This window comes from Trachemys scripta, chromosome 2 (assembly GCF_013100865.1).
Source record: "Trachemys scripta elegans isolate TJP31775 chromosome 2, CAS_Tse_1.0, whole genome shotgun sequence".
In the NCBI taxonomy this organism is placed as follows: Eukaryota; Metazoa; Chordata; order Testudines; family Emydidae; genus Trachemys; species Trachemys scripta.
Genome location: NC_048299.1, coordinates 26562764 through 26587936, shown reverse-complemented (window position 1 = coordinate 26587936; position 25173 = coordinate 26562764). Strand labels below are relative to the sequence as shown.

The 25173-nt window shown below is 45.4% G+C and overlaps 1 protein-coding gene across 13 annotated transcripts in view; it reads left to right on the top strand.

The window, feature by feature from the left end:
• The window catches only part of CREM (cAMP responsive element modulator), a 90546-nt gene that overhangs the window by 47341 nt on the left and 18032 nt on the right, over positions 1 to 25173 (top strand). For 4 of the 13 annotated variants that reach the window (XM_034760085.1, XM_034760084.1, XM_034760074.1 and 1 more), the window contains 2 exons: positions 12946 to 13134; positions 21608 to 21764. In XM_034760085.1, the coding sequence (XP_034615976.1) occupies positions 12946 to 13134; positions 21608 to 21764 (346 nt within the window). Of the gene's footprint in view, positions 1 to 12945; positions 13135 to 16887; positions 17167 to 17201; positions 18255 to 18276; positions 20827 to 21607; positions 21765 to 25173 lie in introns of those variants that run through there. The other 9 variants (XM_034760083.1, XM_034760078.1, XM_034760080.1 and 6 more) reach the window with 9 other exon arrangements.

Below are 25173 nucleotides of genomic sequence, written 5' to 3'. Positions count from 1 at the left end.
ATGCTCCGGCCCAGGAGCAGGGAGACCAGGACCCTCCCTTGGATCCTGTACCACCGGAGGCATCTTCCTCTTCCTCTCCGGATGAGGCAGTGGCGGGCACATCATGCACAGGTCCACCTCCAATAGATCTTCGGGCTCACCAGGATCTCCTGCGTAGGATGGCCCGTAATATGGACCTGCAGGCGGAGGAGATAGTGGAGGTGCAGGACCCCATCGTGAATATCCTCGGAGCGGATGCCCCATCGAGGGTGGCGTTACCCCTGATCCGCACGATACAAGCCAATGCAACTACGATATGGCAAACTCCTGCCTCTATCCCACCCACAGCGAGAGGGGTGGAAAGGAAATACTTTGTTCCGTCCAAAGACTACGGGTACTTGTATACCCACCCCCAGCCGTGTTCACTGGTGGTGGCATCAGTGAACGCAAGGGAGCGCCACGGTCAGCAGGCCGCAGCGCCCAAATCGAAGGAGGCGAAGCGCCTCGATTTGTTCGGCCGTAAAGTTTACTCAGCCGGAGGGCTGCAACTTAGAGCGGCGAACCAGCAGGTGCTCCTGAGCCGCTACAACTTTAACTCCTGGAACTCTATGGGGAAGTTCAAGGAGTTGGTTCCCCAAGAGTCCAGGGAGGAGTTTGGAGCCCTGGTAGAGGAGGGTAAGAAGGTGGCTCGGACCTCCTTACAGGCCTCCTTAGACATAGCGGACTCTGCTGCGAGAACCCTGGCCTCAGGTATCGCTATGCGGAGGATCTCCTGGCTCCAGGTTTCGGGTCTGCCTCCGGAACTGCAGCAAACCCTGCAGGATCTGCCCTTCGAAGGACAAGGGTTGTTTTCAGAAAAGACGGACTCTCGCCTGCAGAGCCTCAAGGACTCCAGGACAATCATGCGTTCCCTGGGTATGCATGTTGTGGGCACTCAGCGCAGGCCATTTAGGCCGCAGCCTCAGCGCTTCTACCCCCCCCTGCCTCGTCAGAGACAGGACTCGGCCCGGAGGCGAGGGCGAGGTGGTAGACGAAGGTGGACCGGCCCTCAACCCGGTCAGAACCAGGGGCCACCTAGACCACCCTCAGGCCCCAAGCAGAACTTTTGAAGGTGCGGTCGAGGACGGCGCCCCAGTCATCCCCCAGGATCCAGCCCCCTCCTTTCGGGATCGCCTTTCCCATTTCCACCGTGCATGGTCCCTTATAACTTCGGACCGTTGGGTCCTTCGCACGGTGGACAGGGGATATGCTATCCAGTTTTCTTCAATCCCCCCCTCCTCCCCCCCTTCCCCGTCCCTCTTCAGGGACCCTTCTCACGAGCAACTTCTTATACACGAAGTTTCCACGCTCCTTGCTATGGGGGCCATAGAGGAGGTTCCAGTGGAGTTAAGGGGCAGGGGATTCTATTCCCGTTACTTCCTCATTCCCAAGTCCAAAGGAGGTCTGCGACCCATCTTGGACTTGCGCGGACTCAACAAATTCGTAGTAAAGTTGAAGTTCCGCATGGTCTCTTTGGGGACCATTATCCCTTCCCTCGATCCTGGAGACTGGTTCGCCGCCCTCGACATGAAAGATGCATACTTTCACATCGCAATTTACCCGCCTCACAGACGCTTCCTGCGGTTCGTGGTAAGCAAGGTGCACTACCAATTTGCAGTCCTTCCCTTCGGCCTATCCTCGGCCCCGAGGGTGTTCACGAAATGCATGGCTGTCGTGGCAGCGCACCTTCGTCGGCAAGGGATACAGGTGTTCCCGTACCTAGACGACTGGCTGATACGCGGTCGCACCAGAGAGCAAGTTCGAGCGCACGTCCACATGATAGTGCACACATTCAACGAGTTGGGCATCCTACTCAACAAGGACAAATCCACTCTAGAACCTACCCAGAGAATAGAATTCATCGGCGCAGTCCTAGACTCCAGACGTGCACAAGCCATCCTGCCAGACAACCGCTTTGGCACCATCACGAGCCTCATTCAAGGGCTCAAGGCCTTCCCAACTACCACGGTGAGGTCGTGCCTTACCCTGCTGGGTCACATGGCTTCCTGCACGTACGTAACCAGGCATGCCAGACTTCGGCTTCGCCCACTTCAAACCTGGGTGTCATCAATATACCGCCCACATCGGGACAGCCTGAACATGGTGGTCACGGTCCCGAACTCGGTCCTGACCTCCCTCACCTGGTGGCTAGATCGCAATGTGGTTTGCGAGGGGATACCATTTCACGCCCCACAACCCTCTCTGCACCTAGTCACGGACGCTTCATCTCTGGGTTGGGGCGCCCATCTCGACGACCACTATACCCAGGGCCTGTGGACTGCATCCCAGCTAGCCCTGCACATCAATGTTCGGGAACTGATGGCGGTGCGCCTGGCGTGCCAGGCATTTCTCAACCTCCTACGTGGCCGATGTGTGTTGGTTCTCATCGACAACACCACGGCCATGTTTTACATCAACAAGCAAGGAGGAGCACGTTCGTCAATTCTATGCCAAGAGGCCATTCGCCTGTGGGACTTCTGCATCGCCCACTCAATCCATCTCACGGCATCGTTCCTCCCTGGAGTCCAGAACACTTTAGCGGACCAACTCAGCAGGTCCTTCCAGACGCACGAGTGGTCTATCCGTCCGGATATCATACATTCCGTCTTCCAGAAGTGGGGGTTTCCCCAGATAGACCTGTTTGCATCTCGAGACAACAGGAAGTGCCACGTGTTCTGCTCCCTGCAAGGTCGAGCTCCGGGCTCCCTCTCGGATGCGTTTCTCCTTCCCTGGAAAGACCACCTGTTTTATGCCTTTCCTCCGTTTCCTCTGGTCCACAAGGTACTGCTCAAATTGCGCAGAGACCAGGCACAGGTAATTCTGGTCACTCCAGCGTGGCCGAGACAACATTGGTACACCACACTGTTGGAACTCTCGGTTCGGACACCGATCCCGCTTCCATTATGTCCGGATCTCATCTCTCAGGACCACGGCCGGCTGCGTCACCCCGACCTACAATCACTCCACCTCACGGCGTGGCTGCTCCATGGTTCACCCAGGCAGAGCAGCAGTGCTCGCACTCTGTCCAACAGATTCTGCTGAGCGGTAGGAAGCCCTCAACACGGACCACGTACCTGGCCAAGTGGAAGCGGTTCTCCTGTTGGTGCGAACAACGAGCCACGTCCCCGTTGCAGGCACCTATTCCTCTCATTTTGGAATATCTCCTCGCCCTAAAACAGCAGGGGTTGGCGATATCTTCAATTAGAGTTCACCTGGCCGCTATATCGGCCTTTCACCCAGGGGAACTCGCGTCCTCGGTATTCTCTAACCCGATGGTCGTTAGATTCCTCAAGGGCTTAGACCGGATGTACCCACAACAACGTCAGCCCGTTCCAACGTGGGACCTTAACCTGGTTCTCTCCAAGCTCACAGGTCCTCCATTCGAGCCACTGGCCACCTGTTCACTTCTGTACCTATCCTGGAAGACAGCCTTCCTCGTAGCCATCACCTCAGCAAGGCGCGTTTCTGAACTCAGGGCGCTTACATCTGAGCCCCCTTACACAGTTTTTCATAAGGATAAAGTGCAGCTTCGTCCACATCCTGCCTTTCTCCCTAAGGTGGTTTCCCCATTTCATATCAACCAAGATATATTTCTCCCGGTCTTTCATCCTAAACCACATGCCACTCGCCAGGATCAACGTTTGCATTCCCTGGACGTACTCAGGGCCCTGGCCTTCTATATTGACCGCACAAAGCACTTTAGAAAGACGACGCAACTCTTCGTTGCAGTGGCCGACCGAATGAAAGGCTCACCGGTCTCCTCACAACGCCTATCCTCCTGGATTACGTCTTGCATCCGGACTTGCTATGACCTGGCAGGTGTCTCAGCACTGCACCTCACCGCTCACTCCACGAGGGCCCAGGCTTCCTCGACGGCTTTCCTGGCACAAGTTCCGATCCAGGACATCTGTAGAGCAGCGGTTTGGTCATCAGTCCACACATTTACAGCCCACTATGCACTAGTGCAGCAGTCCAGAGACGATGCTGCTTTCGGATCAGCGGTTTTGCACACAGCAATGTCTCACTCCGACCCCACCACCTAAGTTGGGCTTGGGAGTCACCTAATGGAATGGATATGAGCAAGCACTCGAAGAAGAAAAGACGGTTACTCACCGTTGTAACTGTTGTTCTTCGAGATGTGTTGCTCATATCCATTCCAAACCCGCCCCCCTTCCCCACTGTCGGAGTAGCCGGCAAGAAGGAACTGAGGGGGCGCCGGGTCGGCTGGGGTATATATTCAGCGCCATGAAGGCGCCACTCTAGGGGGCTCCACAGCCGACCCGCCGGTGTTGCTAGGGTAGAAAATCTTCCGACGATCGTGCACGCGGCGCGCACACACCTAATGGAATGGATATGAGCAACACATCTCGAAGAACAACAGTTACAACGGTGAGTAACCGTCTTTTCTCAACCAGGGGTCTGGGGCCCCATGGGGGGCTGCGAACAGGTTTCAGGTGGTCCGCCAAACAGTGCCAGTCAGGGCCGGCTCCAGGCACCAGCCGACCAAGCACGTAGTTGGGGCGGCACCTGGAGAGGGGCGGCGCTCCGGCCAGCCAGGGAGAGCAGGGCTGCGGCCTGGCTCTCCGCCCTCCTCCCGGCGCTCCGGCCGGCCGGGGAGAGCGGGGCTGCAGCCGGGCTCAGCGCCCTCCCCTGCCACGCTCCCCGCCGGGGGCGGCGGGAGGCTTTTTTGCCTGTGTGCAAAAAAGCTAGAGCTGGCCCTGGTGCCAGTGTTAGACTTGCTGGGGCTCAGGGCAGAAAGTTGAAGCCCCACCACATGGGGCTGAAGTCCAGGTCCCTGAGCCCTGCCACCGGGGCTGAAGCCGAAGCCTGAGCAACTTAGCTTTGTGGGGGCCTCTGTGGCATAGGGCCCCAGGCAATTGACCCGCTTGCTATCCCCTAATTCCGGCCCAGGCTTTTATATGTAGAAAACCAGTTGTTGTGGCACAGGTGGGCCGTGGAGTTTTTATAGCATGGGAAGGGGGGAGGGCTTAGAAAGAAAAAAGATTGAGAACCCTGCTGTAGAATCCTTAAATCCATTGGGTCTAAAAAGTAAGGGCATTGATACTCACTCCTGCTAGATGCTGAGTCCTTAATACCCAGTGACTGCAACAGTAGTGCTTAGGACCTCTTGGGAGCTGCTCACAACTTGTACCACTCAACTGGAGAGTGTATTTATTAGTTGTGTTCAGCTTTTCATTTTGGGTTGTCATGACCAAACTACAGTTTTGTCAAGAGACTCAGCTTTGAAGTTATATTAAAAAATGTGAAGAATTCATTCCAAAATGTAGCCTTTTCAGGAAAACCTGGATAGGCTTGAAGGAATGGAAGTAGCAAAACACAAAGCAATAGAGTTGTTGAATGTGTCCAAGACTGAAAAGAAAATAAGTGTCAGAAGAAACTGTCTGCATTTGGAAATAAAACACAAATTCAATTATTACTTATGCTATGCAGCAACTTTCAGTACATATAAAAGAAGCTCTACATGATTTATAGTTCAATTTTGCTTTGTTGCAGTCAATATGAATTTGGATGCTGATCTGAATGGAAACAGAATTGGGCCTTATGTGTGAAGGGTTAAATATTTTCATTAGCCTCAAGAATTAGTATAAAATACTATTACTGAGTGCTACAAAGAATAAATCTTCTTTCTGTGTAAAAATTCCTTTGGGGTCATGTTTTGCAACTTGTACTTTTCTTAACTATGTTCCCATGTCAGAAATCATGTAGCCAACATTAATGCCAAAATTATTTTTTTGTCTTAAATATCACGGGTCTATTAGTTTTGGGTTGGGTTGGTTCTAGTTGCAATGCGACATTTATCAACTTTGTCATACAAGGGGAACTTCATAGGGTCTGTGGCAAGGTATTGGGGGGAGGGATAGCTCAGTGGTTTGAGCATTGGTTTCCTAAACCTAGGGTTGTGAGTTCAATTCTTGAGGGAGCCACTTAGGGATCTGGAGCAAAATCAGTACTTGATCCTGCTAGTGAAGGTAGGGGGCTGGACTCAATGACTTTTCAGGGTCCCTTCTAGTTCTAGGAGATAGGATATCTCCATTTTAAAAAAAATGGTTACAGACATACAATGAATATTCATTCCTACAGGTTTGTGATGAACTGGGAGTTAAAACATCTTAACTCAGTAGCCAGGCAATCTGGGGACCTGTGTTTTCACTAGTCACATCATTGTCTTCTTCCTGGTGACTAAGGTCTGAGGTGTCTTCAGTAAAGCCCGAAGAACTCCCATGCTTTCATTAATCAGGATCTCCACCTCCTGGGCTTCAGGAAGTCAGCAGCACTCCTGGGCATTCTTGCATCAGTCTACTCCATGTTTTTCCACTTTCATTTTGGGATTTTTTGGAGAAAATACTCTCCAGTTGGCCATCCTCCCTCTTTGGGCTCAGGGATCACTCTTGTGTCTAATCTGAAAGAACTCTTTAAAACTTTATTTTTGTGACTGTGTAGTGAGTTTTTTAAAGAAATTTAATGTTTTAACATGAAATTAAGTGCAAATTCTAGTAACAAGAATTTTTTAAATTGTAATCGCACATCACTTTCCTTTGTTATAATTTGCCAAAACTGTACTGACTAGTAGTGCAGGCGTTTTTCTCTATTTTAATTGGAATATTTGTTCAGTAAGACATCTACTTTGCAATAAGCAAAAGAAATGTATCACCATTGTCTGCTTGAATTAGCAGAGTCCATAAGAAATTTAACTAAATCTTATTTAATCTAATTTTAAAAAGGCTTTGGCATGAGCCTGATCTAGAAGCATCCTGATGCATGCTGTTCTTCCCTCAAATAAGAAATCATGCTGATAGCTTAGAACATGTTCTGCATTTTTAGACTGATTTCACGTACAGTATTTGTTAAATACATTTGCAGCCGTATGCTTCAATATTAGGCACTGTTCAAGGAAAGCATATACCAACCTTCATATGCGATGATGAGTCTGATTTGGGGTCTCTGTTTTTGAAGCTGTATCGTTTTGCAAGCAGTTTTCTTACTCCATAATTTAATAGTTCATTAACTAGATCTGAAAAAGTTTTTCATTGTATGTGAAAAGGACAAAAACTTTAAAACAAAATCCCATTCACCTTTTATTGCAGTGAACTCAGTATATTAGATCTACCTTTGCTCAAGGGAGTTATAGCAAAATGTTTCTTGAGATGCTTCTCATTTTTGTCAGAATTGTCATGTGAAAGAAAAGTTAGAGTTGAGAGTCAATCCAAGTTGTAGTAGTGATGGTCAGTTAGTGCTAAATACTGGCAGTTGAAATTTTAGGTTTGACCATTTGGAATTTACTGTTGTTTTATAAAAAAGATACGATATTGCCTAACTACTTCCTTTTGGGGCGTGAGCTTTTAAGCACAGATCCTCAGCGAGTTTATCACTTCATTCCAGCCACCTACAATCCTAAGGAGCTGTTATGTCAGCCAAGAATTGACACAACATAAAGATTCCCTGGCCACTTCCCCTTTGTCAATTTCAGGGTGGGCAGGATGGAGGAAGGGATGAAGGTTCCTAGCAAACTGGAGGTTAAAAAAAAAGTCATTTTTGGCAACTAATGCTACCAAGCTTAGCAGAGAGTCAAACAGGATGCTGAGAGGCTGTATGCTTTTGCACCCCTTTGATGAATGAGGACTATATGTCTTCGATGGAAGGTGGAGACAACATCTTGATCAGCTCTTGGAAATATTTGCCCTATCTGTCCAGCATCACTTCAGTCTTGACTGGGTTCAGTTCAGTCCAGCTGCTCTTCATCCAAGAATTAATTTCCTGTATACATTCTGACATGTTAGTAGAGGTAGTGGTTACCTCAGCTGAGAATGAGAGAGAGAGAGTTGAGTGGCATTGGCGTAATGTTGGCAACTAAGCCTGTGATGTCTCATTATCTCTCCCAGTATTGAAGAGAAGTGGGGATAGTATGGATCCCTGTGGGACCTCACAGGTGAGGCCTCTGGAGAGGAGGAGCAGTTGTTTATCTGCACTCTCTGAGTTCTGTTGGAGAGAAACAATAGGAGTCTATACTGCTGGCCATTTACTCCTGCTACACCATATAGATGTGTTAGTACTACTTTGCAGTCCATTGTATCAAAGTGTGCAGAGAGGTCCACAGTATAAGCATGTAAAAGCAGCAAAGAGTCCTGCGGAACCTTATAGACTAACAGACGTATTGGAGCATGAGCTTTCGTGGGTGAATACCCACTTCGTTGGATGCATGTATAAGCATGTTGACCTTACCTGTGTCCATGGCCATGAGGAGGTAATCTTGTAGTGCCACTAGAGCCCTCACTGTGGTGTGTCCTGATCTGAACCCTGATTGTGAGGTATCCAGGATATTGACTGCTGTCACATGTTGCTAGAGCTTAATGGTCACTATTTTCTAAATGATTTTGCCCAGAAATAGGAGATTGGAGATGGGACAATAGTTGGAAAGATCTTCATGGCTGAGTGTTGGCTTCCTGAGAATTGGGCAAACTATTGTATTTTTCTAGGAGTTTGGTAGATGTGCTTCTCTGAAAGAGGCATTGACTATTTCCATTAGTACTTTGCTTAAGAGTTCTTCACTGGCTTTTACAGGTCAGGAGGGAAATAGATCTGCTTCACTGATTGTGATTCTAATATTTTTTCAGGGTTTCTTGAGTTTTGGCATGTGTGATGGGACCAAACTCAGTCATGGGTGATGGGAGGATAATGCAATCTAGTTAGGGGTAGAATTTTCTTTCCAAGTTAGCTGTATGTATGTATTCAGTTAATCTTATAATTAAAGTATGTTGACAGTTCTTCACAGCTTTAGTATTTGGATATTCAGGCTAAGCAGTCTGGGTTGATTAGGCAGTTCACTATGCAAGATATCTCTGTAGGCCTTGATTCTGCCACATTGATTCTAGAGGAGTCGAAGGCTCATTTTGCCATCTTTACTGCAGTGGCATAGTCTTGTAAGTGTTATTTTGTGCTATGGTGGAGAATTCAAAATGTTTTTTGCATCACTGGCATTCTGCCTTTCTAGATACGCTCTTTATCTGCCATAGCTCATCTGTGACCCATAGTGATCATTTTTGTCTGTGCGAAGGGACGGCTTGGGTCAAGCTGTTGATAGTAGTGAATAACACGGTACTGTACTGTTGTACAAACTCATTTGCACCTTGACCTTGTGTTTAGGTGGCTTGTTCTCCTGGGATGAATGGAAAACCTAGGGTGTTCAGGAGTTTTCAGGGGAGGACCAGCTTTGGTTGGTCACCACCTGATGGGAAGGAGAGAAGGGTCTGATCTCTGCCTGGATGAGGTGATGATTGATTGGATCAGGAGATTGGTATGCTGGTGAAGTTTCCAGTGGCCAGTCCAGGGCTTGTGATCCAACTTATCTCTGGCTGCATTCATAGGTCCAGAGATTGCCTGGGAGAATCCCATGGTTTCCATGTAAGCCATGAGACTATAATATGTATAATTGAGATTGTGAATGTTGAGGTTGTGAAGGACAAGGAATCTGGGAGCTTCCAATATCATGCTGGGCAGCAGCTCTATATGATCCTGCAGGAAGTTGGCAGGCTTTCCATTGGAGGAATTGTACAGCTCCAGGAGCCCTAGGTACCTCTGGTTCTTCATCTCACTGGTCTTATGGATGCGCTCAAATGTATTGTTTCTCGGATGGAACATCTTGTGCATCCCAGACTTGTGGGGAGCAGACATGCCAAACCCGTGAAAAAAACACAGAAAGTGGACTTGTTTTTGGCTTAATTGGCTTGTGAGTTGCTTGTTGGCTAGTTTTTGGCTTGTAGCTTGTAGCTTGTTGCTTCTTTTTTTGATCAGTTCCTGGCAAGCAGGGGCAAGGGGGGGAGAGAGTCGGGGTGCACAGCGGGCCCACCGGGGTCCCAGACTGCACGCTGGGGGGATCTAATCACATAGAGTGTTGGGGTTCTTAGGGATTGGCTTGATTTTTGTCTTATTGTGAAAGTTGGGGTACTTATTTACCATGTGAAAGTTGGCAACTGTGGCGGGGAGCAGGACTGCTATTCCACCTCCTTTCTTTTTTCTGGTGCTTTCTGGAGTCTGTCTTGGCTTGTGAAATATAGAATATCCTGTGGGGACTTGCTGTGCTAGAGTCAGGTTGGATGTGGGATTGAACCATGTGAGGGGAGGGATAGCTCAGTGGTTTGCGCATTGGCCTTGAGGGGGCCATTTAGGGATCTGGGGCAAAGCTCTGTCTAGGGATTGGTCCTGTTTTGAGCAAGGGGTTGGACTAGATGACCTCCTGATGTCCCTTCCAACCCTGATATTCTATGATTCAATGATTCATGCAAGGCCAGCTGCTTCACCCGATTTTCTATACAGGGGGAATTTTCCAAAACTCTATAAGCTAGCTATAGGGCACCTGCACTGCCATATCTGGCCCTTTGTGCAAACAAACAGGAATACAAACACCCCTACCTTTCAGAAGTACCAGTATGTGTACCTTGTGTTTAGATCAACTGTCAGTAATTGAAGGCCCTCTGATATGGGCTAGGCTTAATGCACTGTGTTGCATTTTAAAGAAAAACATCCTGTATTGCTGACCTCGGGCATTCAAAAATCACAAGTCGGGACCCCCCAAATCATCTAATAAATTTAAAAATCATAAGATTAAAAATAATAAATATCTTTTTATTTATCTTATAATTTTTGAAACTTTAGGTTTCACATTTTACAGCTTTTCTCCAAACCACGAGGGGCAAAAAATTACTTTTTAAAAATAACGAAAGCTGAGATTCTCCTGAACTCATATGACTCCAGAAGCTGAGACTTTAAGAAACACACCAAGTAACATAAGTCTCACAGTAAAATCATGAGCTGGCAACATTGCTATGCTTATAATAGATTTTTATGTACTATCAAACAGCAACATTTAAATACTTTGGTGATGTGTGCAGTTTAAATACCTGCATAGAAAGAGCATTTACTTCTTCCTGGGGAATGGGTACTCCTTAAATGGTGTTTCTAAGAGGGTATTATAAAAGTTAGTGGATATGTTCCTGTTTTTAAATGAACAGGAGTACTTGTGGCACTTTAGAGACTAACAAATTTATTGGGGCATAAGCTTTCGTGGACTATAGCCCACTTCTTCAGATGCATATAGAGTGGAAAAATATTGAGGAGATATATATACACACATACAGAGAGCATGAACAGTTGGGAGTTATCTTACCAACTCTGAGAGGCCAATTAAGTAAGAGAAAAAAAACTTTTGAAGTGATAATCGAGATAGCCCAGTACAGACAGTTTGATAAGAAGTGTGAGAATACTTACAAGGGGAGATAGATTCAATGTTTGTAATGGCTCAGCCATTCCCAGTCCTTATTCAATCCTGAGTTGATTGTGAATAGTTTGCATATCAATTCCAGCTCAGCAGTCTCTCGTTGGAGTCTGTTTATGAAGTTTTTCTGTTGTAAGATAGCCACCCGCAAGTCTGACATTGAATGGCCAGACAGGTTAAAGTGTTATCCCACTGGTTTTTGCGTATTATGATTCCTGATGTCAGATTTGTGTCCATTAATTCTTTTGCGTAGAGACTGTCCAGTTTGGCCAATGTACATGGCAGATGGGCATTGCTGGCACATGATGGCATATATCACATTGGTAGATGTGCAGGTGAACGAGCCCCTGATGGTATGGCTGATGTGATTAGGTCCTATGATAATGTCACTTGAATAGATATGTGGACAGAGTTGGTAAGACAACTCCCACCTGTTCATGCTCTCTCTATGTGTGTATATATATCTCCTCAATATTTATTCCACTCTATATGCATCCGAAGAAGTGGGCTGTAGTCCACGAAAGCTTATGCTCTAATAAATTTGTTAGTCTCTAAGGTGCCACAAGTACTCCTGTTCTTTTTGTGGATACAGACTAACACGGCTGCTACTCTGAAACCTGTTTTTAAATGAGTATTTGTGAACTTCTGCTGAAATTAGCATGTAACCCTTCAATGAATTTGATTTTTACAAAACACTTACTATGCTGAATATTCTGTGAGTCACATGGAAGAGTTTAATCAAGCTGATATGGGCAAAATGTATACATACATTTTCTTTCATATTTTTGACTGCATGATAATAGATTCTTATTTTCACATTTTGGTATTTCAAAACAAAATTTTCCAGCCTTTTCTCATATAGAGAACCTTAAAGTGCAATAAGCCTAAACCTAGACATCCTAACTTGAGAAAAGGAGGAAGATTTTGAGTTCCAGGGAAAGGTACCCTTTTCCCTTCCTCCTGATCCCCAGTATTTTGCATGTTATGGAAGGGTCAGGATAAATTTGAATGCCTTTTTATTTTTCCTGTTGCATCTGTTATAATTACCCTCAACTTCTTACTCCATTTCCCCAAGAGCTTGATGCTTTGTCTTTATCAGTCTTATATGGAAATTATTATGGAAATATTAGAGTTGCTGGGATTAAAAACTGAAAAAAAAAATGGGTGAAGTAGTGCATTCTCCATGTGATTGACCCAAAAAGTGAATAATACAAAATAGGAGAATGGCACATAAGAGGCTGGTACAGTTTTTTAAAAATACACCTGTATCCTGATATAATGCGACCCGATATAACACAAATTTGGATATAACGCGGTAAAGCAGTGCTCCGGGGAGGCGGGGGAGAGGGGAGCTGCGCATTCCGGTGGATCAAAGCAAGTTCGATATAACGCGGTTTCACCTATAACGCGGTAAGATTTTTTGGCTCCCGAGGACAGCATTATATCGGAGTAGAGGTGTATATTAATTCAGCATGCCATGCCATAGTGTTAGTTCTGCAAATTTCTTTAAGCACAGAGATGATTGGAAGTCCCTATCTGATGAAAAAAAACTTTCTTCCAAAAGTGGTAAATATAGTATAATATGTTGTATATATTTGTTTCTATTGCATAATCTGTTTTTTTCTTTTTGCGTTTAGTTGCCATAGCCCAAGGTGGAGCAATCCAGATTTCTAATCCAGCATCTGATGGCGTCCAGGGACTGCAGACATTAACAATGACAAATTCAGGAGCTCCTCAGCCAGGTGCTACCATTGTGCAATATGCAGCACAAACACCTGATGGCACACAGCAGTTTTTTGTACCTGGAAGCCAAGTTGTTGTGCAAGGTATATTTTGAGATCTACTAAATTTTAGATTTATACAAATGATTTTTTCACAAAGTGCTTTTTGTTGGTGCGCACATTATGGTGATGTTAAATCAGTGGAAGAAATACTAATAAAAGGAACTGAGAAAGTTAGTGTTAGGAGAAGAGTGGGTTGGTTTGCTCACTAAGGGCAGCAACTCTCATTTGAAAATAAATGTTTATGTACTTTAGAGGAAATATAGTAATGAGGGAAGAGCATGATGACATTGCTGGTTCATATGTACACTTTTGTCCAGGCCTTGTGAGATAGTGTTTCATAGTAGGTCAAGAGTGGAGTGCTGCAGTTTGAGTTTGATTGGAAGTTGCTGTGTAATTGGAGTAAATAAAATGAAATTAAGAATTCTTCTTTGAGTGCTTGCTCATGTTGATTCCATTCTAGGTGTGTGTGTGTACCCACGTGCACAGTTGTTGGAGATTTTTGCCTTAGCGATATCCATAGGGCCAGCTGTGGCGCCCTCTGGAGTGCCGTGCTCATGCATCTGTATATTAGGCGCTACCAGTCCTACACACCCTCTCAGTTCCTTCTTACCCGCCGTGACGGTTGGTCGGAGTGCCTTGTCTTGCCTCGCAAGAGTGTTAGCGGTTTTTCTAACAGCCCATTGACTGTCTTCTTTGTATATAGTTCTCAGATAGTTAGTTAGCTATTAAATGTTAAGTGTTAGGTGTTAGTTTACTAGTTAGAGTCCCAGCAGGGACTTCACCCCAGAGCAGGGCATGCCCCATTCCCTGGGCTTCAAACCATGTTCATCACGCAACAGGCCTATGCCTGTTAGTGACCCCCACAGCAGCTGTTTGAAGTGCTTGGGAGAGTCCCATATAAAGGAGAAGTGCAGGATTTGTAAGAACTTTTGTCCCAGAACCCAGAAAGAGCGGGTCATCTGCCTGAAAGCCCTCCCCATGGAGGCTGCACTTTGCCTGGTGTTGGAGCTTTCCCGATTGGACTGTGTGCCCAGCACCTCAGCGTCAGTGCAGAGCACTCCGCCGGCACCAGGTTCCTCCCGGCACCATTCCCCCTCCCCAGTGCTCAAAAAGTGGCAAAAGAAAAGAAACTCCCCAGCGCCATCCAAGGAGGGGAAGGGGTCTCACCATGGAGCTGCAACGGGGTGCCACTGTGGTCAGACCCTCTAGCCCAACCAGGGATCTTCCTCCGACTCCTGGGAGCGGTAGGGGAGTCCAGCTCCTACTGGGGCCTGCAACACCCGAGGTTGCCCAGGTGGCTAAAGACTTGATGGTCCTACTGGTACCGAATACACCGCACCTGGTACTGGATGGGCCTAAGACCCTGCAACCCATCAAGGGTTGATCTCAGGGTCAGGTGCAGAAGAACCTCGATCTGGTGTGTTCCACCTGTCGTGATCTGGGTGTTTTGATAAATAAAGAAAAATCAACTCTGATACCAGTGCAATGGATAGAGTTCAGTGGGGTGGTCCTCGACTCCACTCAGGCCAAAACCTTTCTCTCCGAGACCTGCTTCTGAGCCATGACAGCTCTGATCTTGTACATGTGAGCCAAACCTCTCACCACTGCTCACATGTGCCTGAGATTGTTGGGCCGCCTGGCAGCCTGTACTTAAATGGTCTGGCACACGCGGCTCCATCTCAGGGCCCTACAGGTGTTGCTGGTGTTGGTCTACCTCCCCAACAGACACAACATAGACTGCATAGTCAGGGTACCAGACCACATACTGTCGTCACTCGCATGGTGGTCAAATCCCGTCTCGGTGCTGGAGGGAGTCCCCTTTGCGGCCATATCCCCATCAGTAACCCTGGTCTCCAATGCCTTGGATCTGGGATGGGGAGCCCACCTGGATGATCTCAGCATAAAAGGACGTTAGTTGAGTCACAATCGCCCCTTCCACATTAACATCAGAGAGCTCAGAGCAGTTCACTTGGCCTGCCAAGCTTTCCTGCCTCATCTGAGGGTCAGGGTGGTTTAGATCCTGACAGACAACACTGGTGCAATGTTCTATATCAACAAACAAGGTGGAGCCCACTTGTCAGCCCTTTGCCAGGAAGCGATTCAGCTGTGGAACTTCTGTTTTCATCGTGCCATTCATCTCGCAGCCAGGCACCTTGGGACCAGGAACACATTGGCAGTTCCCCTCAGCAGGACCTGCTCATCTCACCATGAATGGTCACTCCACCTGGAGATGGTCAGCATCATCTTCCAAACACGGGGGACTCCTCGGGTGGACTTGTTTGCATCCAGGCAGAGCAGAAAGTGCCATGTTTTCTGCTTGATTCGGGGGATCGACACAGGCTCTCCATCAGACGCCTTTCTGCTCCCGTGGTTGTGGGCACTCATGTATTCCTTCCCTCCAGTGCCATTGATCCACAGAGTCCTCATGAAAATCATATAGGACAGGGCAAAGGTGATCCTCAGAGTTCTGGCTTGGCCACACCAGCCCACTGCTGGACCTCTTGGTGGATGCCCTGCTACAGTTGTTGCTTCAGCCGGACGTGATGTCACAGAGCCACGGCAGTCTTCTGCACCCCAACCTGGCAGCACTGCACCTGATGGGTTGGCTGCTGCATGGTTAAATATGGAGGAGCAGGAATGCTTGACCCATATCCAACAAGTCCTGTTGGGCAGCAGAAAACTCTCCACCAGAGTGACCTACTTGGCCAAATGTAAGCGGTTCATGTGCTGGGTATTGGACCAAGGTATTCGGCCTGAACAGGCCTCGCTGCAGTCAATCCTGGACTACCTCCTGCATCTCAAGCTCCAAAGTCTGTCTCTTTCATCTACCAAGGTCTACTTGGCCATTATTTCCCCTTTCCATCCCTCATTCCAGGGCAGGTTGGTCTTCGCTCATGACATGACAGTACAATTTCGAAAAATTCTGAACCAACTCTACCCTCACATCCAGGACCCAGTCCCTCCATGGGACTTAAATCTCATGCTGTCTAGGCTCACTGGCTCCCCCTTCGAACCTTTGGCATCCTGTTCCCTCCTTCTCCTCTTGTGGAAGGTCTTAGCAATAACATCTGCCTGTAGGGTCTCTGAGATTAGGGCACTTACCTCAGAACCGCCCTACACTGTGTTCTATAAGGACAAGGTCCAGAAAGAAGCCTCATTCTCAAAGGTATAACATTTGTACTAATGGAGTACAGGAGGTTCAGGGCATTGTTAAGGAGCTACAGAGCCTTTCACCTGTAGGTCATGATTTTGAGTCCTTCCCCATTCAGCAAGGATTGTTCCCATCTAATGAATGTTTGTTAGTCCCGTACCAATAAGATTGGTGAGCCCCGGTTTGAGTTGCCGTGTCACAAACTCATCTCTATGTTTTGTACTTCATTGTAGGCTCTTTGGGACAGAGACTGTATCTTACCATCTTTTTGTACAATGCCTAGCACAATGGGGCCCTGGTCTCAATTGAGTCTTCTAGGAAAAGCTTCATCCAGGGGAACAAAAAATCTCCTTACTCACTATAAATTTGTAAAAGTTGGCAATTCTATAATTGTCACACACGTTGCGTGTGGGCAGAAAGAGTTGAAAAATTAGAAGGCAGACCAAAAATTATGATTTACACTTCTTTAAAAAAATCTCTTGATTTTTGGTCTAATTTAACTATTTTTAGGGATCTGACTCATGATTTTTGGAATTGGCAATACTAAGATTATGAAATAATTTCCATCAGTCTTTGCTGTCAATGTGTCTTTGAGTCTGATTTACAAGTAGATCTGTGATGAGTGTGGTTTGTAAATTAGGAACATATGTAAATTAGAATAAACCAAAGCTAGGCTACAGAAATATGAAAGGATCCTTTATCATCAAAAACAGTTTTTTTGGGCTGCAGTTTTAGTGAGCTGTTCCAGGACAAAGCATTTTAATGACAGAGGTAGGCCAGTGAGGTCATTGTGATGTCAGTGTTCCTGCTTGTAATCCTGCACATGCTTGCTAGTTTGGAACATTTCATGTTGGGCTGTGATAGAGCAACAAGAGAATCCCATATGCAAAAGCTGATCATGGCTGTAACAGGAGATGAAACAGGTAGGAATCTCTTGTCAGGGTCTTTAAAATAGCAGGTTCTATACTTTATTTGGAAATCCAGAAAAGATTACATAGTTAGCAGTCTGTGGAACTTGTTTTTAGAACTTGTTGAAGTACCTCTTTAATTTTACAGTGCAAAGTTGCACAAATTGGTGCCAATTATTTTTATTCCTCATTAGCTAATACAGCATTTTAGTGTAAATTTACCATTTTAATAGCACTCTTCAGTGTATCTTTGTTGTTGCATTGCAGTAGTCTCTTTTCTTTATAAATAATATGTGCAGCTGGTCTGTTGCTTTTTGGTTTAGCAATAAATAAACTATCACATCAGCTTACTTTAGCCTGTCAAAACTAAAGTGGAGCTGTAAGTGAAAGATGTGCACTGTTCCAGTTATATAAATAAGCCTTTACTATTCATTGCTAAAGAAAATAGGGAGCACAAATGCATCTGAAAGAGTTGGAGTGTTGTGAATGTTGTAATGCCTGCTTGTTTTTTCCTCCTCTGTTTAAAATGGTCTGTTCCTCAGCTAATTGAGTTCAAAAGGCTGACGTCATTAGATTTCCTGGAATCGTGTTGCAGTGGGGAACTGGAAAAGTTAAACTCCAAACAAGATACACATTGACGTCAGCTCCGAGTCATGCTGTGATTTAGTCAGTTCCTTTCTGCTTCATCAAACGCTGCAGAGTTGTAATGTTAACTAGGTTGCAGCTTGTGTCTACGTTCTGCTCTTAGCTGAGTAAAGCTATTTCATATACTTTGTTTTATTACTCCAAAAGTGTAAATATCTTCTCTACGTCCACATTTTAGGTTCTTGTGTTCACACAAACAGCTATTCAGGAGCAAACTAGAAAGCTTATGGGGGAAAAGTTAAAAATGCTTCTAATAAGGTAGTTATTGGTATGCTTCACAAAGGGGGAGGGATATATAGCCTGTCACATTCTTTTTCCTGGATAGCCTTTATAAGAACTTGACTCTGCCTACTCTCTAGTGCTCATCAAGAGAATATTTTTTCAACAGCCTGTTTTTAAAGGGATTTTTACTAGTATGTTGGTCTTATTAAATTCTCCAGATAAGGTTGATTTACAAGGTAAGCTAAAATGTTGCTTTGGTGGGATTTTTTAGTAGTTTAGTCATTTTGTAAATTATGTGCCTGAACTCAGATACAGCCCAAGGGCTTTCAGTGAATGCTTTTTACCCAGTTTGCTTAACTAATTTTGCTTAATCTTAAGGAGAAAGTGTCTTGCTTGGGGAAATGCAGTGAGAGCACGGGTCAGCCATAGGACTATCCTGGTTCCCACTCTTTGGCTGTTACCAATACGTACCACCGACCTTAGTGTTTGATTTGAGTTTGGTCTGTCTTGTGAAAAGAATTTACAATCTACATTAGGTTTCTTTATAAAGTCATAATGAATATTACTGTATTTCTTTAAGATAAGTGAATTGAGCAAATACTTTTATTGTGAATCAGATTTTTCTGGGACTTTGTTCAGGAAGAAAAAGATCACTGTGGCTGTAATTCTTCCCTCTCTAATAAAATCCTGCAGTCTGATTCGTATGGTAGACTAAACCCTTACACTTGCATAGAGTACCATTAAAGACAATGGGGTTTCACATGTTTGCAGGGGTCCATCTGCATTTCAGATTATATTATTTCTTTTGTCTTTTAGGTTGTTGAAATAGTCTCACTGACTCCTATTCAATATGATGCTTTGACTTTCTCTGTGATGGTGATATCATACCTGCCATGGAAGTCACCAATAGAATATATGGTGGAGCATCATATAGAGCAGGAGCTGGTGAATCTCTACCTCAGGAGGACCAGAAAGACAAAAACAGATTAGTTTAAAGTAAATGATAAACTGAATGACTTTCTTTATTTTGAGGCTTTCCACTTCCACTCTTCCAATGTTTCATGGATCATTATTATTTTATTAGTTATTGCAGGTATCTGTAAGGCATCCATCACTATGGAATCTGGGCACATTTCACATAGGTTAGAATGGTACCAAACATCAGCATTTCAAAAACATCTCAATCTTCCCATCAAAACTTTTCATAACTCCATCCCCACCTAAATCTTAAACTTTGCCTTGTGTCCCCTCTTAACCATTTCATTCTGACAGTGATTCCAGTCTCAATACACAATTTCCTTTCTCCCTTCATGGCTCTGTGCATTTTTCTATATCACCTTAGGAGTAGTAGGTAATGCTGCGCATACCAGCTTTCCAAGTGTAATCCTGTCTTCGCTCAAGTTCCTCTTAAAAACCCACTTTTTTGTGAGTCTCACAAGAAGCATGTTTTTCATTTATAATTAAACACAACCACCACCACCACCCCAAATCAAATAAAGCCACCCCCTCCTCTGGATTTCCCAGTGTGTCCCATTCTCTGGGTCTGCCTTTTAGACTGTGATATCTTTGGGGACAGGAACTATATTTATTATTGTGGATTGTATAGCACCAAAGGCTCTTGATGCTAAACAAATAATAATAATAATAATTAATAAAGAATAGAAAAATAGCTGGATATACTTTACATGTACGTCTCTTTATGTCACTTTTTGCAGCTTGTCTTTAAGAAAAATGGCAATTTCCTTTCTGGTCAATTCTAATTTTTTGAGACATTATATAAAATGGTTTGCAGATAGAAATAATCACAGCTCAAATGTAATTTAATTCAGTGTGTTGTAAAGTGCTTTGAAGCGATTTACTCTACTGCACAATCACATTATTTTGATATACTGTGATGTGAACTAAAAAATGTTGAGGCTTTGTCTGAGTTTTGGTGTAATGATCCAATTGCTAGCTTTGCTGGATCAAAACAATTGTTTTCCTCTAACATCATGCTTTTAGAACTCACTGGCATCTATTTGTTAGGTAGGGAAAGACATTATGCTGACCTGGTCAAGGCATTATTATCATTATTTATTTGAATTACAGTAGCATCCTCTAGAGGCCCCAACTGAGATAAGGGCTCAGTTGTGCTAGACACACACACATAGGGGCAGCATGTTCACTAGAGAAAAAAGGTGTTTTTATCTTGCATTAGCTGACATGAGTTAAAATCCTTGTGAAATAAAAGGCAGTTTGTAGTTTACACAGGTGTTAACAGGTGATCTTAATGACTATGGGGAAGTCTAGGGTTACCTGCAAATTCAAGTAAAAATTACAATGTTCTCATCTTCACTAGGATTTTGATTCATGCTAGTTAACTCAAGCTAAGATGGCACCTTTTTCCTAATGAAGATGCATCCAGTGAAAGTCAATCCCTGCCCTAAAGACTAAGTAATGACAATCTAAATAGACATGAGAAATATAGTGTCAGACCACAGAAGTATTATTATTCCATTTTAGAAATGGTGAACTGAAACGAAATCAATGTGCTTAAGTAGCTTGCCAAATCAGGAGCTAAGTGACTTGCCGTTGGTCACACAGGGAGACCAATATTGAGCCCAAATCTCTTGAATGCCAATCTGTCCAGTGCCTTACTTACAAGGCCATCCGCTCTTGCTTGAATGTGACCTATGTCCAGTGAATTTTTGGTGTGGTCTTCCTAGAGTCTATTATTTTAAATCTATTTTTCTCCCATTTCACAATTTCTGAGTACTGCTTTAGAAGATCCACTGGTGTGAAAAGATGTGGAAGAAGGCTATAAGAAGGGTAATTATTTATTCATTTAGTTTTTTCTATATTTTCCTCCATATAACTGACTTATCTTATCTTCCCAACCTGTCTCTCTCTCTCCCCCTTTCCCCTCAAAAAAAGTGGAGTGTTGGGCGAGTTTTACCTTTTTGTTTTTAACCCATTTCTGAATTTCACGGACTGTTCCATTATTTGTGTACTGGAATTACTCTTTTTAAAGAAATGCAGTACAAAATTTAATGAGATTATGTGATAGCACCTGAAATTTGATCTTCTGTATTCATCTGCTGGATTAGGGAAAGTTATGCGCTTTGGTCTGCAATGATATAGAAAACATATCAAAATTTACAAGCAAGAACTTGCTCTTATTTTTAAGTATGAGACACTCAACATTTAAATGTATATTAATTTTAAATGTCAGACATGCCACATACATTAAGACTAACCCAGCTTTAACGACATTTTAAAGGTTGCTTTTGTCATAAAAGTAGCAAGAGAACAATTTAGAAATGAATGAAAAATTAGAGAAACTAATAAAACAAAGGGAGAATATCAGAAAGGGACTGATTCCAAGTTAAAAACATAAAACTACTTTTAAAATGTGTTGTGTAAGTAACGTGTTACAAAATAGACAGAAGTCTTAGTTGTATTTGTTAGTTTTTGTGTCATCACAACACAAGCCTATGAAATGTTTGATGTAATAGAGATCCTGATTAACATATCAACAGACGTCTGCTATTTCAGTTAGATTTTGACAGGTAAGTTTATATAAAGTAAAAATTATTCTTCTTTAATACAGCTGCCACTGGAGACATGCCAACTTACCAGATCCGAACTCCCACCACAGCCTTGCCTCAAGGAGTGGTAATGGCAGCCTCACCGGGAACTTTGCACAGCCCTCAGCAGCTAGCAGAAGAGGCAACACGCAAAAGGGAACTGAGACTTATGAAAAATAGGTAAGAGTGTGTAACAATAATATAATTATTAGACACTGCTGCAAAGGGCAAATGTCAGCTACAATTAATCTTCTTCAAAGGAAAGTATTATAATAAATTCTTACTCTTAAGGTCATGTGGCCCTTGATGTGATGGAGGGAGAGCAGAACATTCTTAGCTGTTAAACCACATCACCAGCAAGTGTGTACGTACATAGCACTGATGCATAATGGCCAATAATTGCCTAAACCATAAGTAGCTTTTCTTCAGCTGAGTCATGAGAAACACTCTTTCCTGCAAAACTGTGTTACTAAATCTAAGCTTTCATTGAAAAAAAATATTTGTAGCCTTCATGACTGTGAAAATCAGTTTCAAGGTTAACAGATCAGAAATCAATGCAGTGTTGTCTTCCTGAGTCTACAGAGAGCCTGAAACAAGAATTCTCAGATCAAAGGCATGAGCTGTCTGACTCATCCCCATGGACTTTTAACACTGAAATATAATTATGACAATTTAAATATCAACATTAACTTTTTTATTGCCAGTCATATTTTGTAGAGGTATCCAGCTAGTGTACTTATCACTGTGGCAGAGCTCTGACCTTGGGTCCCGCGCTTCCAGGCGGTTTATACTAGCCTCAGAGGCGCACTGCGACCCTCCATGTAGCCCTTCTCTCTCTAGGGCCAGGATTACAGTCTACTGAGCCCTTTTCATCATAAGCCAGCAAGGAGGTTGGTGAGATAACTCCCACCGTCTCTGTTGTCCCTACACGCTTATTCAAGAAGAGGGGCCTGTCTTCCCCTCCCAGGAGGTGTTTCTGTAGTGGTGGCTTGGGGGGAACCCAGGTTCCTCCAGGTTCTGGCCCAGGAACCCTAGTGGCAGCAGCTGTTGGCAGCCGACCTTTCACCGCCAGAGCTGCTACACTTCCCTGGGCCACTTCCCCACAGCTCTCCCGCTTCTCTCTCTTAACACCTTTTTCACCTTTACCTTAGGGCTCTCTTCCAGTAGCTTGAGGGTGTCTTTATTACCCAGCCCTTCAGCCATACTTCCTTTCCTCTGGGTCCCTTTTCCTTCCCCCAGCCTGATTGCTCACTCGCTTTTTTTACAGTATCAGAGGGGCCGTAATTAGAGTCAGGTGTTCACATTAGCTTAACGGCCTCACTTGACTCTCTGCAGGCTAACTGGAGTCATGTGTCCTCCCTAGCCTGGAGCAGCCCCCGCTCTGGTCAGGCAGGGAACCGAAAACTGCTTCTCCAGTGGCCAGTATATCTGTCTTCTACTACTCTGCTGTACCCAACTGGCCTGGGTCTATCACATCACATAGTTACGTTACCTACACTTCTCCAGGAGCCAAAAAGCCCCAGTGATCGTCCACCCTTTGTTGCTGTTAAATATATCTACATATAAGATTTCAACATTACATTTACAGTTCTATTCTTTAGTATACATGTATAAACACATTTCCCTCTGATCTTCGTTTAGAGATGATTTCGCCGTTTTTTCTTTGAGTGCTTGTTCACGTCCATTCCAATCAGGTGTGCACATGTGCACAGTTGCCAGAAATTTTTCCTCCAGCAGCTCCTGTTGGGTCAGCTTTGGAGCCCCCTGGAGTGGCACCTTCATGGCACTCAATATATGAACCTGCTGACCTGGCCCCTTCTCAGTTCCTTCTTACCGCCTGTGATGGTTGTCGGAACTGCGAGTGGCTTGATTACAAGTTCTACTCGCTTCTCCTAGCTTTCTAGTGTAGTTTACCTTAGGCCTTGTCTACACTACGAGAGTAGTTCGATTTTACTTAAATCGAATATTTGGAATCGATATTGCAAAGTCGAACGTGTGAATTACACTAAGGACAGTAATTCGACTTTGTGAGTCCACACTAACGGGGAAAGCGTCGACATTGGAAGCGGTGCACTGAGGGCAGCTATCCCACAGTTCCCGGAGTCCCCGCCGCCCATTGGAATTCTGGGTGGAGCCGCAAATGCCTTCTGGGTAAAAAAAAAAGGGGCCAGGGTGCTTTTGGGTAACTGTCGTCATCCGTCCATCACTCCCGCCCTCCCTCCCTCCCTGAAAGCGCCGGCGGGAAATCATTTCGCGCACTTTTCCAGTCATTGACAGCGCGGACGCCACAGCACTGTGAGCATGGAGCCCGCTGCAACCATCGCTGCAGTTGTGGCCGCTCTCAACGCCTCGCAGCTTATCATACAGGTTGCCCTGAGGCAGATGCAGAAAAGTCAGGCGAGGAGGCTACGTCAACGCGGTGATGGCCTGAAGTCTGAGAGTAGCACAGACCTCTCAGAAAGCAGGGGACCCAGCGCCGAGGACATCACGGTGGCAATGGGTCATGTTGATGCTGTGAAACGGCGATTCTGGGCACGGGAAACAAGCACTGAGTGGTGGGACCGCATAGTGCTGCAGGTCTGGGATGAATCACAGTGGCTGCGAAACTTCCGCATGCGGAAGGGAACTTTCCTTGAACTTTGTGAGTTGCTGTCCCCTGCCCTGAAGCGCAATGACACCCGGATGCGAGCAGCCCTGACTGTCCAGAAGCGAGTGGCCATAGCCCTCTGGAAGCTTGCAACGCCTGACAGCTACCGGTCAGTCGCGAGCCAGTTTGGGGTGGGCAAATCTACCGTGGGGGTTGTTGTGATGCAAGTAGCCAAGGCAATCGTTGATGTACTGCTGCCAAAGGTAGTGACCCTGGGAAACTTGGAGGCGATCATAGATGGCTTCGCAGCGATGGGATTCCCAAACTGCGGTGGGGCCATAGATGGAACTCACATCCCTATCCTGGCACCGGACCACCAGGCCAGCCAGTACATTAACAGAAAGGGCTACTTTTCCATGGTGCTGCAAGCACTGGTGGACCACAGGGGACGTTTTACCAACATCAATGTCGGATGGCCGGGCAAGGTTCATGACGCTCGTGTTTTCAGGAACTCTGGTCTGTTTAGACGGCTGCAGCAAGGTATTTACTTCCCGGACCACAAAATAACTGTTGGGGATGTGGAGATGCCTATAGTCATCCTCGGGGACCCAGCCTACCCGCTAATGCCCTGGCTCATGAAGCCCTATACTGGCGCCCTGGACACTGAAAAAGAACTCTTCAACTACCGGCTGAGCAAGTGCAGAATGGTGGTGGAGTGTGCTTTTGGACGTCTCAAGGGGAGATGGAGAAGCTTGCTGACTCGCTGTGATCTCAGCGAAACCAATATCCCCATTGTTATAGCAGCTTGCTGTGTGCTCCACAATCTCTGTGAGAGCAAGGGGGAGACCTTTATGGCGGGGTGGGAGGTTGAGGAAATTAGCCTGGCTGCTGATTACTCACAGCCAGACAGCCGGGCGATTAGAAGAGACCAGCGGGAAGCGCTGTGCATCCGGGAGGCTTTGAAAGCAAAGTTCCTGAGTGAGCAGGGTAACCTGTGACTTT